The sequence below is a fragment of the Megascapheus bottae genome, chromosome 5 (assembly GCF_031878675.1).
Source record: "Megascapheus bottae isolate mThoBot1 chromosome 5, mThoBot2.hap1, whole genome shotgun sequence".
NCBI classification, from domain to species: Eukaryota; Metazoa; Chordata; class Mammalia; order Rodentia; family Geomyidae; genus Megascapheus; species Megascapheus bottae.
The window spans coordinates 52,115,350-52,132,213 of record NC_143513.1 but is presented as its reverse complement, the minus strand read 5'-3'; the positions used below and the strand labels follow the sequence as shown (position 1 = coordinate 52,132,213).

The 16,864-nt window shown below is 37.9% G+C and overlaps 1 protein-coding gene across 1 annotated transcript in view; it reads left to right on the top strand.

Annotated features, from left to right (window-relative positions):
* Slc25a13 (solute carrier family 25 member 13) overlaps positions 1–16,864 on the top strand; it is a 164,519-nt gene that overhangs the window by 79,319 nt on the left and 68,336 nt on the right. Inside the window, exons 5-9 of the mRNA XM_090333144.1 lie at positions 321–460; positions 12,523–12,669; positions 15,140–15,278; positions 15,942–16,035; positions 16,251–16,335. Of these exons, the coding sequence (XP_090189270.1) occupies positions 321–460; positions 12,523–12,669; positions 15,140–15,278; positions 15,942–16,035; positions 16,251–16,335 (605 nt within the window). The remainder of the gene's footprint in view (positions 1–320; positions 461–12,522; positions 12,670–15,139; positions 15,279–15,941; positions 16,036–16,250; positions 16,336–16,864) is intronic.

Genomic DNA, 16,864 nt, shown 5'->3' with positions numbered 1-16,864 from the left:
GTATGTGGAGAAGTGAGTTTTGCACATATGTGTACCTTTTCTTGCTTCTGTGAGGATTTCTGCCATAGTTTTATAATCTCAGTTTGAAATTAAGTTCCTTTTTAACAAAAAAGAACCACATTCACTAAAGTTTTTTTTTTTTTTTTTAGTTAAAATCATTGGCATAAATTACGTACAAAGTATCACTGTGATACTTAGGTGTATGCATGTAATGTACTTTGATCTGGATTATCTTCCTTAGTTGCCTATTTAAGTTTCTCTAAGAATGAACTGAACTTACTTTGTTTCAACCAACCTTTTCTTTTTTTTTTTTTTTTTAGAGGATGTTAAACAAGTTTTTGGACAGACGACAATTCATCAACATATTCCATTTAACTGGGATTCTGAATTTGTACAACTACATTTTGGAAAGGAAAGAAAAAGACACTTGACCTATGCAGAGTTCACTCAGTTTTTGCTGGTAGGTCTAGCTCTTATTTTGTTTTTAATCAGTAAAACCTAGTATCCAATTTCCTATAAAAAGATACTTTGTATTGAACTCACAACTCCTAACTTAATGCAACCTTTGTAAAGCTAACAAGACTATCCCACATAAAGGTATCTCTCTATTAGGATGTTGAAATCATAGAATTAAATAAACTTCTAAGAGATTATAGAGAATCCCCTTCTTTTTTAATACACATTGAGGCCCCATGAAATTAAATGATTTCCTTGAGGTTCCTTAGGTCAAGGGAATTGAAACTAGAACTTCAATTTAGGGAGTTATGACAGGCTCTTCATTACTATGTTACAAGTATTTTGTTTTTTTCCCTGTGAAGATAACAGATGTGGGCATTTCCATCAAACTATAGTCACCTCATCTGACATCTCTTCCTTGTGAAATCATGGGGATCTCAAATTTGGCCACATTTTGGAATTTGGGCAGCTTTGAAATCTGTTGTTTTGGGGTTCACCTCTCGAGACTGAAGCCAGATTAGAGAGCCACTTTTTTAAACACTGATTTTTTTTTTTACATCATATTTTAAATGTTAAATTTAACAAACAAGTATTCAAGAATGGAATCTCTAAATGCAATCACTGGCACATAAATTTAAGAACAAAATTAAAATTAAGCTGAGACTTTATATGCCATAGATACATATCGATCTATATATCAATATGTCTACAGAATATATATCCCACCATAGATTTATATGTCTATATAGGTATATTTATATCTCAAGTTCATGTCAATGACTTTGAGTACCTGAGTAAATGAATAGTTGCTCTTGTACTGTTTGAATCTAACATCAACATATCAAGGAGACTGTGTGCCTTTGGTCTTGGCTCTAGTTTCATTCATGTCCCAGCAAATGCCATTATTTTTATCTCATCTGGTGGCTATGTAGAATTCCATTGTATGTATGTACCACATTTTTTTGTATCCATTCATCTGTAGTGGGGCATCTGGGTTGTTTCTGTCGCTTGGCTATTGTGAACAGTGCAGTGATGAACATGGCTTTGCAGGTGTCCTTATCATATCCTGGGTTATGATGTTCAGGGTAGATGCCTAGGACTGGTATGACTGGGTCATAGGGAAGGTCTACTTTTAGTTTTTTGAGGAACCCCCAAAATACCTTCCAGAGTGGCTGTACTAGTTTACATTCCCACCAGCAGTGCAGTAGGGTTTCTCTTTCTCCAAGTCCCCGCCAGCATTTTGTTGTCTGAGTTCAGAATATTGTCAATTCTGATTGGGTAAGGTGGTATGTTAGGGTTGTTTTTATTTGGATTTCCTTCATGACAATGGACAGTAAGCATTTTCTCATATGATTCTTTGCCATTTTTATCTCTTCTTCTGGTAAGTCTCTCTTTAGTTCCCTTACCCATTTAGCAATTGGTTTGTTGGGTTTGGGGGGTGGAGGGGATGAGTTTCTTGAGTTCCCTGTAGATATTGGATATTTTTGGTAAATATATTTCCCGATTGGTTGGCTGTCTTTCTACTTTAGTAGCTATGTCTTTGTCTGTGGAGAAACTTTTTATTTTTAGGTAGTCCCATTTGTTGAGTTTCTCTCCAATCTGTTGTGACCTTGGTGCTCTGTTCCAGAAGTTTTTGCCTTTGTGTATGAGTTCCAGTGTTTATCCTGGGTAGCAGTTTTAGAGTTTCAGGTCTGATATTGACGTCTTTGATCCATTTTGAGGTAATGTTCATGCATGGCGACAGGCTGGGATCAAGTTTTAGTTTTCTGCACATAGCTGACCAGTTTTCCCAGCACCAATAAAGGAAGAGGCTGTATTTATTCCACTGTGTATCTCTGGCTCTTTTGTCGAATATAAGATGACCACTATTCCTTTTGAACCACATTTTTGGGGGCACACTTTCCCTAGTTCAGTGCCTTTGATCATTTTTTTCTTCACTTTTCATTTCTGATTATTATCATCAGGCCACTAGTAATCCCAGTTTAAGAAATTTTTTAAAAATATGTTTTCTTCTAAGTCATCATTAAGAAAAGTGTTTTAGCCAGATGTGCAAGTGCATACCTCTAATCCCAGCTCCTTGGGTGGGGTAGATGTAGTTGGATAACAAGTTCCAGGCCAATGGAGCAAAGGTAACCAAACTCTTTCAGAAATAATATGCAAACTGACGAAGGGGATGGCTCACTTGTCTAGAATGCACACAGCCCTGAGTTCATTCCCCAGTACTTGGGAGGAGGTAATTCTGGGTTAACATTTAATCACGGGAGGTCAGTGTCTATTGTTATTTTATCTGTCTGACAGATTCTTCCCTTCATTTTGATTTTTACGGATTACAGTCAAATTTATTAAATATAATACTTTAAAAGACTCCTTAAAAGGCTATTGAGTCATCTATCTTGAGCCTGTCATTTATCTCAGTGAAGTACTCTGTCTCTGACTCTGACTGTGTCTCTGTCTCTCTCTATTCAACTCCTTGCTTTGCCATTTCAAACATAAAAGACTCATTTAAGGATATTCTTTAATATTTAAAGAATATTTAAGTTCTGAGGCTTGAGAAAAGTTTTTATTATAGTATTTTGATACCCCTGCTCCTGGCAGACTTTGCCAGAAACTATGAGTTGGGGTAGAGGTGGAGGGCACAGTCACCTTCTATATGTCTGGATGTGGCCATTTTTACCTACTAGCATATTGTAATATATTACCTCCCATTGATGGTCTTCTTTTTTACTTTGAATATGAATAGTAATGTTATGATACCTAGAATTTATTATGGTTTTTAGTTTGGTTTTATTTTCCTGGCCTTTTGAAACTTAAAACACCTCAAATCTGCTTTTGTATTTTCTATTGTGATGATAATAAGGTCTGTGAATCCCCATGTTTAGTTTTATATAAACATAAACCTACTTAAATAACTCAGGTAGAGAATAGAAGGTGAGTGATAAGAATTTTGCTGTTGTTTACCCAGGACACTGGCACACCGTAGGAGGCAGTATTCATTTTGATGAGGAATAATTACAATAATGCTATTGAGACAAATGCCTCAAATTGACTTCATGGAACACAGGCTAATTAACTTTTAGTCTTAATGGGATGTTCGCAATAGTAAGGATGATCGCATTTCCCCCTGTAAGTAACTATCAATTATGCTGATTCAAACCGATTGTAAACCACTTAAAACAGCTTCTAAGCTTTCCTCAAGCACAGAAGCCAGAGTCAAGGCTTAGCTGGCTCAGGAATGATTGGTCATGTTTCCAGATTCTGCTTGAGTATTCACTCAGATTTGATTCCATTTTGGGATGGTAAGTAGATATATCCCTCGGTGTCCTGCATGAGATGATTTTGATCTTGGAGTGAGAACAGAAGCTTTAAACTTTTACTTGGATGAGTGTCTTATCTGTGACCTTGCTTTGATACCCAACTCCAGACCCAGTTTTAAAGGAAGTTGTATTATGATAGATTTATTTATATCAATGTCAGTTTTATCTACTGTGGGTCAGGACCCTCCATTTCAAATGCTTTGTCTACTTCCTTTGAACTCTTTTCTGAATGCAAGAAGTTTAAACTTCAACTTCAAATATTTTGTTTCCTTGGGCTGTTTTCCGCACGTGGGTAGGTGCAGAAAACTAGAAGTGCATTTGTCAGGCACGTGCTTAGAAACATAGGCCTGAGTTTGCTGACTGGTACCAGGGTGGTAGAAGCAGATGATTGGCTCTTTGGGGTGTGAAAGTGCTGGCATCTTGCATGTGTTTAAGTGTCCCTAATAAGGAAGAGAAGCAGCTTCAGGAACAGCTGAAAAGTACCTTTCATTTCTAGGAGCTTGAATGCCTGTTCAGATATTGAGAGTCCCAAGAAAGTAACTCATTTAATTGCAGTCAGCAAGTGTTACCCTTTCTTATATGCAGACATATGTGTGTGTTTGGGGTAATGCCATTTTTCGGCAAGTTCCATATTTTTTTCACATTAAATGTTTTTCATATCTAAGAAAATGTAGTTTATTACAAACCACCATCTGATCAATCTTACTTGACCTATGTGCTTATTTGTGTATGGTCTAGGTAAGAGCCCCATCCTGACCCTGGCAGTCATGATAATTTTTTCTTGAACTTTGTGAAATTCATAAAGGAGTCACTTTGATTCTTTGAGCTAAACTTGCCTTATTAATACTGTGCATCTAGCTAACAATGCCAAATAATAATGACAAAGTGAATAGTAGAGATGCAAACCTCCTTCCTGTAATCTAATTTCTTGTTGCTGTGGAAGGATTTCAGAAGGTAGTGAATTACCACATTTTTGTTACTCTTTCATTCATACTGTTGCATTGACCATTTCTTTATTTGTTCTATTTATTTTTGGCCAGAAAGTGAACTCAGGACCTTTTATACACTAGCTCACCGAGCTCTATTCTTAGCTCAACTGCTGCTATTTTATTTTTACATCCAGTCAGTTATTTCATGGACAACAATGTGTGTGTGTGTGTGTGTGTGTGTGTGTGTGTGTGTGTGTGTGTGTAAATGTTAATAAGATATGTCTTTTAGCTGGGCACTGGTGGTTCACACCTGTAATCCTAGCTACTTAGGAGGCTGAAGATCTAAGGATCATGTCAAAGCCAGCCCAGGTAGAAAAGTCCATGAGACTGTTATCTCCAGTAAACTACACAGAAAAAGCTGGAAGTGACACTGCAGCTCAAGTGGAAGAGTGCAAGCCTTGAACATAAAGAGGCTTAGATGCCAAGTCTAGGCCGTTAGTTCAAGCTTCAGGACTGACAAAATAATAATAATGATAACAATAATAATAGTCTTTTAAAACCATCTGTAAAATACTCCATCTACTTCCAGTAAGCTCATGGAACAAAGATCTCATTTTATCAGTGCTTATTCAAAGCTGGACTTTTGAATATTAATGGAGAAATTGAGAAAGCAATCTGGACATACTTTTCTATTATGCATTTGTGGAAGTCTTGTTTGTAAATCTTACCTCAAACTCTGTTAATGTGATACAAAACATTCACTTCAACAAATGTTTATGGATCATATACGGTTTGTTCAAAAAATGGAGAGTTAAAACAGTCCTTGAAACACTCATAAAGTCTGAATCTGGGCGCTTGTCCCTGTGTTAAACCACTTGATTAGGCAAAAAGGAAGATTGCAGGCAGTTATACAAGGCATACTCTGAATTTATTCCTTTGGAGCAAAACCCTATTCAGGAACCAAAGTAGAGACTTAACAGAGTCAGATATGTGGCTAAGGTCATCTAGATAACTAGTTAACTGTTCCATTCTCAGAGAAGACAGACCTTTCACTTTATAGACTTTATAGACTATTCTCTCTCTTTCTCTCCCTCTCCTTTTCCCTTTTGCTCGTGCACGCGCACGTGCGCATGTGTGTTTGTGTGTTAAACTCTGGTCCTGAGTGCTGTCCCTGAGTTCTTTAGCTCAAGACTATCACTTCTAGTTTTCTGGTGGTTAATTGAAGATAAGAGTCTCACAGACTTTAGTGCCTAGGCTGCTTTTGAACTGTGATCTTCAGATCTTAGCCTCCTGAGTAACTAGGATTACAGGCATAAGACACCAGTGCATGGCTTTAGAGTTTTATTTGTGGGTTTGAGTCACATTTCTCTAATATCTGAAGCAATTAAAACATTTTAATTACTTTTTGGCCACTTATCTCTCTTGGAAGAAATGCCTGTTCTTTTGTTTTATTGTTGTTTTTGCTTTATTGAATGGAATGTCACATAACACAGAGTAAAAGTTCTCAAACTTTTCTGCCAAATTATTCAATGATCAATTCCAAGGAACACTTTAAAAAAAGAAGTAATCACAGTATCTAATGCACGTTTGATCTTTATTGTTTACCGAATACTTTTTGATATTCGGTTCTGATACTAGCATCCTCTCAGTATTCTGAGAAGTAATTGTCATTATCCCCCCCACACCTCCAAAATAAACAGCTCTAGGGTAAAATTTAACATTTACAGGTAATTTTCTGGGGAAATGACCCATAGCTTTCATTAAGCTCCCAAAGGAGTATCTCAAACAGTAAAGGGCTGCTTCTTTAGAGCTTAGCTTTTCTGTAAAATCACAGGCATATTGCAGACTTAAAAGTAGGATATTGTTACCATTCTACTGTATTTTTTCCAGGGCTAAGGCTGTGGATAAAGTTTTGTTCTGCATAGGACTGCGTGCCCATTTATTACTGGACACCTAGTATTCCTGAACCCTACCATTCATTATTAGACATGATCCTTTGTTTTTTTTTTCTGACACCATTTTATAATGGGTATATATTTCAATCATAATTATTAAAAGTTTAATATAATCTAAATGGCACCAGCTTTGGGTTAAAATCTAGGATTGTTGCCAAATCCAGTATTCTTGTTAATTAGAAAAACACTGGTATTAGCTATCTCTCATATAATACTTCCCAGCCTAGAAAATGCGTTTACTCTTACTTGTGTTTGTATTTGTTCATGTTGTTCATGTAGGAAAGAATAATGCACTGAAGCTTAGAGAAATGTTTTGTTTTTTGATTTGTCGAAGAGGCTTTTTGTACCTCAGCTGCTTGTCATTCGCATTAATGAAAGTATGTAAATCACAATTGTATTTGCATTTTCAACGCATGTTGATTCTAATTGGGACAGGTAAGGAGTGTTAATATAGTTAAGGTTCAGTGTCCCTTTGTATTTAGAAACCGAATCATGCATGAAGCTGGCTATGTTGACTCCCCTCACCACCCCCAACCCACACACTTCTCAGTAGATTAGGTTCTTGCACTCTCTGGGCAAAGGAAATCAGGATTCACTGTGTCCACAGTATTCATCTGCTTGCTGTTCGTTTGAGCAGCCTGTGGTGCAGGCTTTTACTGTAACCTCCTGCTCTAAAAAAAAAAAAAAAAGCATCTCCCCAGCCATTCCCCACTGTGAAGTTTAACATTAAATCAGAACAGCAAGGAAAAACTCTGTACTTGTTTCTGCTAGGGTGTTGCTGTATAGTGGAGCCACATGTGGCATCACTTCTGATCACCAGGCATTTTGAAAGTCTGACTAGGATTAGAACGTGGTGTACAAAGGGAAATGTAAAGAATGGGAACTGTGTATCTGTCTACCTAATTCAACAGTCATTTACTTTTTTTGCTCCCAAATCAAAATGTGGAGCGTTACCTTAATTTACATTGTTCCCTCCAAATTAGCATAGGACTATGAAAATGAAGTATAGTAAACACTCCCTAGGTTCTGATACTTGATCTAATTAGTTGAACTAGGGATAAATAATACAATACTATATTTTAAAGCTTAACCCCTTCATATACTTTTGTTCTTTGCTTTGATAAAACAACTAACTAGCATTTTGCCCAGAATTCTATGACTCCCAGTTCTTTGAATTATTTTCTTAACTCTACTTTTATCCAAATTTCATATTTAAAAAAATAAAAACCCACAACACAAATTAGCCAGCTTGTTTTTTTTTTCCCCTCATGTTTTTGGCTTTATAAAATAAAATCATCTGGATCTGTTGCTTACTTTATGAGTCTTTTTTCCCTGGTAAATTGTCCTCAGGCTAAAGTACAAACTTGTATGTCTGAATAGAGGTGGAAAGAATTTTTTGCATTCAAAATATACCCACTTGAAAATTGGAGATTATTAAGGAAATGACAGGCCTGGAACTATTAGAAGCATGAATGTAAGACCTGAAGCAGAGTAACCCCTATATATGTTTATTTCTGAACACCTAGCAATTTTAAAGAGTTTGATTTTTTTTTTCCTACAGCAATCTGAATGGGTGTGTTGAAGTAGTTCGAAGCTGCTACAATAAAAGCCTATTTCATTAATCATCATGCAGCGGAATAGAGGGAACAGAAAAACAGTTCACAAGTGAATATTACAGAGGAATTTGGCCTCCTTTCATGTGCTTCAGCAGAACTGCCTGAGAGATAGCTAAGGAGCTCCTTGCTCTTGGGCCTTATGGCTACAGGAGATTGGAAGGATGTTTGCCCTCTCTCACCCTCTAATATCAGCTTCATCAGCTGCATTTCACCTGCCTCCTTGGCTGACACTGTTAAGATCTTTCTTCATGGAGACATGACATCTGCCCAGCATTCTAGAGTTTCTATATATTCCCAGACTCATTTAGGTATATATTTGGTTTTTTTTGTTTTTTCGGTTTTTTTTTTTTTTTTTGCCAGTCCTGGGGCTTGAACTCGGGGCCTGGGCACTGTCCTTTGACACTTTTTGCTCAAGGCTAGCGCTCTGCCACTTGAGCCACAGCGGCACTTCCACCTTTTTCTATGTATGTGGTAATGAGGAATCGAGCCCAGAACTTTGTGCATGATAGGCAAGCACTCTACCATTAGGCTATGCCTAGGTATTTGTATATATACCTTCATATATAGATACAGGTGCCCTGTGTAGGTTGAGGTCATTGCTTCAGAGCCAGACCACCAGGCTTTTTGTCCAGCTTTGTCCTTGGCCTCTTATAACAGTGGCTGTCTTCACCTCGGTTTTCTTGAAAGTATTGATGGAACCTACCTTATAAGGTATTGGGAGGGCATCCCACAGTCCAGGTGGCACAGTATACACTACACACTTGGTAAAGATATTTCTTGAAAACCCAGTTGTCTCATTGCCAAATTTAATATTTGTACCTGCATCTCCAGCTAGCTTTTGTAGAGAGCTTAACTTTTGCTTATAACTAAATTCATTTTATGCCAGGGTTTTCTTTCTGGTCAACTGCCTCATCTCTTCTCTCCCACTCCCTCCTCCCCCACATTATTTTTCTTTGTTGTAGATTCTTTTATCCCTTCCATTCATTTGCCATGGTGACAATTCCCAGGAATATTATTCCTTGCTTCATTTTTACATCATTTAAGTCCTCTTAAATTCTCCTCTTAAATTCTTGTTATCTGTCCAAATCCCTTTATAATAATGTACTCACAAGTCAGTTACGAACCTTAGTTTTGGTGTCAGATGTTTCTTGGTATGGATCTAAGGTCAGTGACCCCTAAGCTATGTGGCTTTGGGCTACGTAGCTATCCTGAGCTTCAGGTGTCTCTGTAATGTGAATGCAATAATTATTACTTCATACAGTACTAAAGCTTTGAATGAACTACTGGTTTGAAGTTCTTAGCCTGATTTGTGGCTTACAATAAATAAGACTTCAACTTACTGTTACTCTCTCAACTCTTCTTTTTCTGTGGCTCCTTTAGAATCATTCAGAACTCTCTTCCATATGTTGCACAGGTTTTTAGAGGTTATTAAACCTTTCATCTTGGCAAAAATTAAAGCTATCATTTATTAAATACCTCTCATGCATGGTCTTAAGACTGTGTAGCAGACTTTGGCATACATGTTTCATGAAGGAATCATTGGGGCCTAAAATGCATTCACCTCACCAGATCATATCTCCCACGTCATAGTTTTGAGGCTGTGTTGTATTCCTCTTCTGGGTTTCCTACTATTGGATTTGGCACATACATCTATTAAAGCAAAATAGTGTAGTTAGCTATAGTTGGACAGGAAACTGCTGCTCTGCAAGTGAGCATTGCCCAATAGTTGTAAGAGTGCAACTATGTATTGTGCTAAAATCTCACTCCCGTACATTTTTTCCATTGATTTTTTTTCTTTTTAAGAAATAGCAATAGCCAAGCCTGTTGCAGTGGCTCAAGCTTGTAATCCTGTCTGCTTTCAGGTGGGGAGATATGGAAATTGGGCCTCTCAACAGATGGCTGAGCATTTTAGCATGCATTTGAGTGGTGTCAGTGGTATGTACCTGTCATCCTCAGTGATAAAGAGGAAATAGAAATAGGAGGATCACATTCCAATGTAGCTTGGGCATAAAGCAAAACCTTATGTCAAAAATAACCAATGAGAAAGATTTAGAAGCACGACTCAAAGATGGAGGCCCTGCTTAGCAAATGTAAGGCCCTGATTTCAGTCCCTGGTTTATTTATTTATTTATTTTTTAGCCTGATTCCTTTTATTCTCAGTAGTTTTCTAACATAAATATGTGGTTAGAACCATTGCTTCTCCAGCTATTGTTCACCTCCTTTCCCCTCCCCTAGCCTCATCACTTGTTTATCTGCTTTGCTTGGGAAAAGGTATTGTTTTATGTATGATGTATTCTAGGCACACTAAAACAAAAAGCTGTTAGTTCCAGTTTTATCCCTTCTGGGTTCAAATCACTATCAGTTTTGGTAGCCCTGCACATGTCAACACATGTCAAATAGCTGTAGAGGTGCCTATGAGAGCTTTGCTTTTGTTGTTGTTTTTGCCTTTCCCCCTCTGCAGGGCTAGGAATGGAACTCTGGGCTTGATTCATGCTATCGTAATGTTGTCTTTACCATGGAGATATATCCCAGCCCTTAATATTTGAACCAGTATCTTTTACTGGTGTGGAACTTGGTATATAGCCCAGGCTGGCCTCGAACTCAATCTTCCTGCATTTGCCTCCTTTGAGTGTAGGGAGATTACAGGTTTGTGTCACCATGTACAGTTGAGAGCATCATTTTCCCCCTTTTTTCATATTTTTATTGTAATTAATAGAGGGGTTACAGTTATATTCGCCAGATAGAAGGAGCATTACTTCACACACATTGATACCCCTTCATATGTTTTGTTCCCATTTTCCTCCCCCACCCCTGAGAACATCATTTTTAAGTCACTGTTACTGATGTACTTTCTTCCATAGGAGTTTACCTACATTATTCCTCCTCAGTCTCTTGGGGCTGAGAGAAAACAAAAGAAGTGAGTGAGAACAGAACATTTTATTTCATTTTGTTTTTTTTGGTGCAGGCTTGAACTCAGTGTCTTATATTCTTGTTTAGCTTTTTGTTTCTCAAGGCTGGCACTCTGCCACTTGAGCCACACCTCCATTATCAACTTTTTCTTCTCTTACACTTCAGAGTGTACTAGTTCATGAGGACAGTTCATTTTTGTGCAACTACAAGTCATTATCTCATCATAACTAAAAATAAATTATACGTAATAAATCCTCATTTTTTAAAAAATAATTTGAAGTCCTTGAGAGCCATTTCAGTGATACTTCTCAATTCCATAGAGATGGTTCTCTCAAAAGTCCTGTTTGTGAGTCAGCAGGCAGAGCATTCTGAGGAAGAAGATAATGCGCTTTCTGCAGGAGTGCCATGAGTTTCCATGGGAAGCTAACTTTTATTTTGTTTAATCACTAATCTCTTCAGAATAGTAAGAAAGACTTCTGTCTTTCGATTATATACGTTAAAGTATATATCAAAACGCATAGCCACAGAGCAGTGGTCCTCTCAGCAAGGACATATGGCAATGTTGGGAGTCAATTTTGATTGTCATAAACCTTGTAGGAAGAGCTACTGGCGTCTAGTGGAAGAGAGGGAGTCTCATGACAGTCATGTCAAGGGTGAGAAATCTGTGTTAGAGAAATAACATTTTCTCACAGAGAATCACTCTTTTTATTCTTGCTGTATCATGTGTTTAATGTAAAACAGCTTATGGTTAAGAATTGCTCATCTTAAGCTGGGCGCAGTGGCTCACTCCTGTAATCCTAGCTACTCAGAAGGCTGAGATCTAAAGACAGTGGTTCAAAGCCAGCCTGGGCACTAAAGTCTGTGAGACTCTTCTCTGCAATTAACCACCAGAAATCCAGACATGGCGCTGTGGCTCAAGGGGTAGCGTGGTAGCCTTGAGCTGAAGAGCTCAGGGATAGCCCAGGCTCAGAGTTTAACAAAATTGCTCATCTTTGGAGAAAGACTAATGTTTTGTGTGCATTTTCCTCCTGCTCTGCATCACCTTCACTGATTGCGGCGAGATCTTCAAACCTAATAAACTTTGTTCCTGTTTATTTTCTTTGTGTTTCAGACTCTAATAGAGCAAGGAAGTGTTTGGCTTCTTTGAGCCCAGGACCCAAGGTGGACTACAGTTTCTCAGGACATGTTCACTCATTTGACTGTACCTTTTGACAAAGGCAGTAGCTTGGGGATGCCACTAACGGGCCTAATAAATCATGATGTAGTATATATTTCTTTAGCTTGTCATTTGTAGTAACAAATAAGATACATAAAGTAAGCATTTTGCATTCTCTCTTTATAGGAAATACAGTTGGAGCATGCAAAACAAGCCTTTGTGCAGCGGGACAATGCCAAAACTGGAAAAGTCTCAGCCATTGACTTCCGAGACATCATGGTCACCATCCGCCCCCATGTCTTGACACCTTTTGTAGAAGAATGTCTAGTGGCTGTGAGTTGTAACTTGCTGTAATGAAGAAGTATACTCTACCAAGTCTCAGTAAATAAGGAATTGTAAATAATAATTCTTAGCCAGGTGCCTGCGTCTTATGTTTATAATCCGAGCTACTTAGAAGGCTGAGATCTGGAGGATTTCAGCTGGAGACCAGTATAGGTAAGAAAGTCTTCTAGGGATATGGCTCAAGTGATAGAGTGCCAGCTGAGCAAGCAAGCATGTTGCTTAAAACAAAAACATTTTTTAATGTTATTGCATATATCATAGATTGAGGTATTAAAAGTATGTTTATGTTTCTTTTAGTGGGTAGGTTAAGTGTTTTAGTTGTTTTAGCATCATATGGAATATTTTAGAGAAATATTCAGTCATCCACCAGCATCTATTGGAGCAGTTCCAGAACCCTCCATATTCCAAATTCTGCAGAGACTCAGATGTTTTTATAAAATAGGACAATCTTTGTATATAACCTCTACCCATCTTCTCAATACTTTAAATAATGTCTAGACTACTTTTGATTCAATGTGATCTTCTAAATGTGTGTGGTATATGTATGTGTATATATATATGTAGTTAATTTATGATTATATTTTATTATTGTTGTTGGGATGTGGGGCTTGAACTTGGGGCCTGGGTGCTGTCCCTGAGTTCTTGAGCTCAAGGCTAGCACTCTACCACTTTCAGCCAAAGCTTCACTTCCAGTTTTCTGGTGCTTAATTGGAGATAAGAGTCTCACAGTCTTTCCTGCTTGGGCTGGCTTTCAACCCCAACCATCAGATTTCAGCCTCATGAGTAGGTAGCTAGGATTACAGGCATGAGCCACCAGTGCCCAGCTATATTTTTGTATCTGTATTGCTTAGGGAAGAATGGCAGGAAAATATGTATGTGTTTAGTAAAAATATGATCTTCCCCCAAATTCTTTCACTCTGATTGGTTGAATACCCAGATATGGAGCCCAGGGAGACTGAAGCTGTCCATGTTAAGTGGGTGGAGAAAAACCAATTTGTAATATATTAATTTTGGTGAATATTGCTCAATAGATGACATGCTAATCCTTATCTTTCTTTACTTGAGAGAATAAAAAGCATACACATTTATTACTTGCTAGAGTCATGAGCAGACCAGAATTTCAACCTCAGATCTTTCATTGATTCATGCTATGTGTGTGTGTGTGTGTGTGTGAAATGCCCATCTGAGAGAATATACACATGTTGGCTTTATCCCATGGGCTCTAGAGTGTCCTGCGCCACTCTGGGATGGAGATTTCCAAGCCTTAATCACAGAACTTCAGAATCATGGGTAATGAATATCAAAAATTGTACCATTTATACATGGTGAGATCTTAGAATTTAGTTTATGAAGTTTCTAGGTAATTCTGATGACTTCTGAGATTTGGGAACCTCTTCTTGCTGGTTGCTGTCCCCTTTGTATTTCCAAGAAGAGAGGGTGAGTTCTCACCAGCATCTGCGTTTCTCCCAGGGCTCACCATGGGCCATCCTTTTGGTTTTTCATTTATTTTCCTAGAGCCTTTGGAGGCATGACCTTCAAACAAGGCTTTTCCTACTGTGGCACTTCGTTAATCGAACTCCTCCCCCCACCCCACCTTTCTTATTCCATTCTAAACTCTCATGTCAGCTATTTTAAATGATTGCTAAGTGAAGATTTATGTGGTTTTTACCTTACAAAGAAGTGCTTTCCTAATAAAAACATTTTGCCTTGTTAAAGAAGGATAGAATTTGAAACCCCTAACTAAAGTTCCATTCACAGTGGACAGGCTGTCTTTTTACCTTGACTCCTGTGAAGAAATATGGGTCTTTAAAAATGATGATTATCAGAATTCTGACCAACCTTAACCCCTATCCACACATGTGACATCTCATAATTTTATCATAGTATACTTGTTTGTTACGAATCCTACCAATGTAAAGTTTGCAGTTAAGTAATTTTTTATAGCTAGTTAAAAGTAAAGTAAATGGACAAGTCTTGATATTAATGATAGGCTGACCATGTTCTGTATTAACTTTGATATGTATATATATATATATATATAGTTTTGCAAGTGTTTACACATGTGTACATGTGCATGTATCTGATAGTTTTTTGCATGTTCAAGCCTTTATAAGATTTGCTCATTAGATGAAATAAACCAACTTATAAAACATTTCCAGTTGAAATTTGAACTCTGTCAATTACTACTGGGCCCATTGTTATAATCCTACACATGTGTTTATTTAGGTTTCTGGGGTTGTATGTGGAGCGTACAAGTTCTGGTCATGATTAGTTGGCATTACTTCTAAAAATCAATTATTGCTTTTTGAAAAAAAAACATTAAAGAGAAATATGGTCATTTCTTCTCAAATATGCATTCCTTGTTGCCTCTAAGCTAATATTAGCTATATATCCTTCCAGAACTCCTTCACTTACGCATCTTTTTTTTTTCCTTCGTTCTCTCTGATTTTGATTTACCAAGGCTGCTGGAGGTACTACATCCCATCAAGTTAGTTTCTCCTATTTTAATGGATTTAATTCTCTCCTCAACAACATGGAGCTCATTAGAAAGATCTACAGTACTCTAGCTGGCAACAGAAAAGATGTGGAGGTGACTAAGGGTGAGTGAGAGTCTATCTGAATTTTGGCCTACAAGTGACTTGGGAAATTATCATTACAATGAAGACAACTGGGAATTTACATTACAGATTTGTTTTTTATCCTGTTTATACATACTAACCATTTGGTGCATGTATGTCTTTGATCAGACAAAACAGTATTTACCAAATTCAAATAAAAAAAAACTTTACAAATACCTTCAGGTGGCACTAAGCCTTTTGTTATTGTTGTTTGTGAAGGAATTTGAACTCTGGACCTGGGCCCTATCCCTGAGCTCTTCAGCTCAAGGCTAGTGCTCTACTACTTGAGCCACAGTGATACTTCTGGTTTTCTAGTGGTTAATTGAAGATAAGAGTCTCAAGGACTTTCATGCTCAGGCTGTTTTCAACTGCAGTCCTCAGAGCTCAGCTTCCTAAATAGCTAGGATTACAGGTGTGAGCCACCAATACTCAGTAGTACTTTTTATGCTGGGAAATATTCTCCATACTCTTTCTTAATTGACTACAGGAATGTTTGTCCTATTTGGAGTGTCTTGAATTTCCCACCTGATAATAATGAAGTGTTGTGATGCCCACCCCTTCCAATGCCTTGAGTTAATGCTAAGTTCCATGCTATTCCTTCTTTGAATTTTTCCCTTTTAACTGTTTTTTTTTTTCTCCATACAGAGGAGTTTGCTCTGGCAGCTCAAAAATTTGGTCAGGTTACACCCATGGAAGTTGACATCTTGTTTCAGTTAGCAGATTTATATGAGCCAAGAGGGTAAGTTGGCTTTTTCTTTCCTTTCTTTTTTTTAATTAGTTTAATAAAAGTTGGTTAGGAGGTAGGGGTGGGAGGAGGGCAGCATAGAGAGGGAAAGAAACCAAATGAAAAGCAATACTGAAATATGAGAAATGATAAAGAATATTGTACAATGCTGTAATGTCAATTTAGGCAGTTCGAATTTGTGTTGTTGGTTGTGTTGGTCTTTCCTCCAGACGTATGACCTTAGCAGACATTGAGCGGATTGCTCCTCTGGAAGAAGGAACTCTGCCCTTCAACTTGGCTGAGGCCCAGAGGCAGGTGAGTCAGGAGAAAGAATAAGTTTTCTTCCCCATGATTTGTGAGGTATCTCAACTCCTTTTCACATACAATACCTTTCTGACCTTGGCTTTTCACTTACCATTTTTTATTTGGCATCCCCAAACTTAAGCACTTCCAAAAGGCTGAGAAGATAAATTACTTAGAGACTTTCTAATGAACAGACAATGGCTTTTGTTCCTTTAAAAGATGGAGTGGTTTGCCTAGTGGCTCATGCCTGTAATCCTAACTTCTCAGGAGGCTGAGATCTTAGGAGCATAGCTCAAAGCCAGGCCAGAGAGGCAAATTGGTGAAATTCTTGTCCTCAATTAACTGGCAAAAAAATAAAACAGTTTGAAGTGGAGCTGTGGCTCAAGTGGTAGAGCACTAGTCTTGAGTGAGAAAGCTGAGAGCACCCAGGTCCTGAGATCAAGCCAAAGTATTGGTGCAGGAAAAAAGAGGAACAGGAGAAGGAGGACGAAGAGCAGGAGGAGGAGGAGGAGGAGGAGGAAGAGGAAGAGGACTGGGAGTG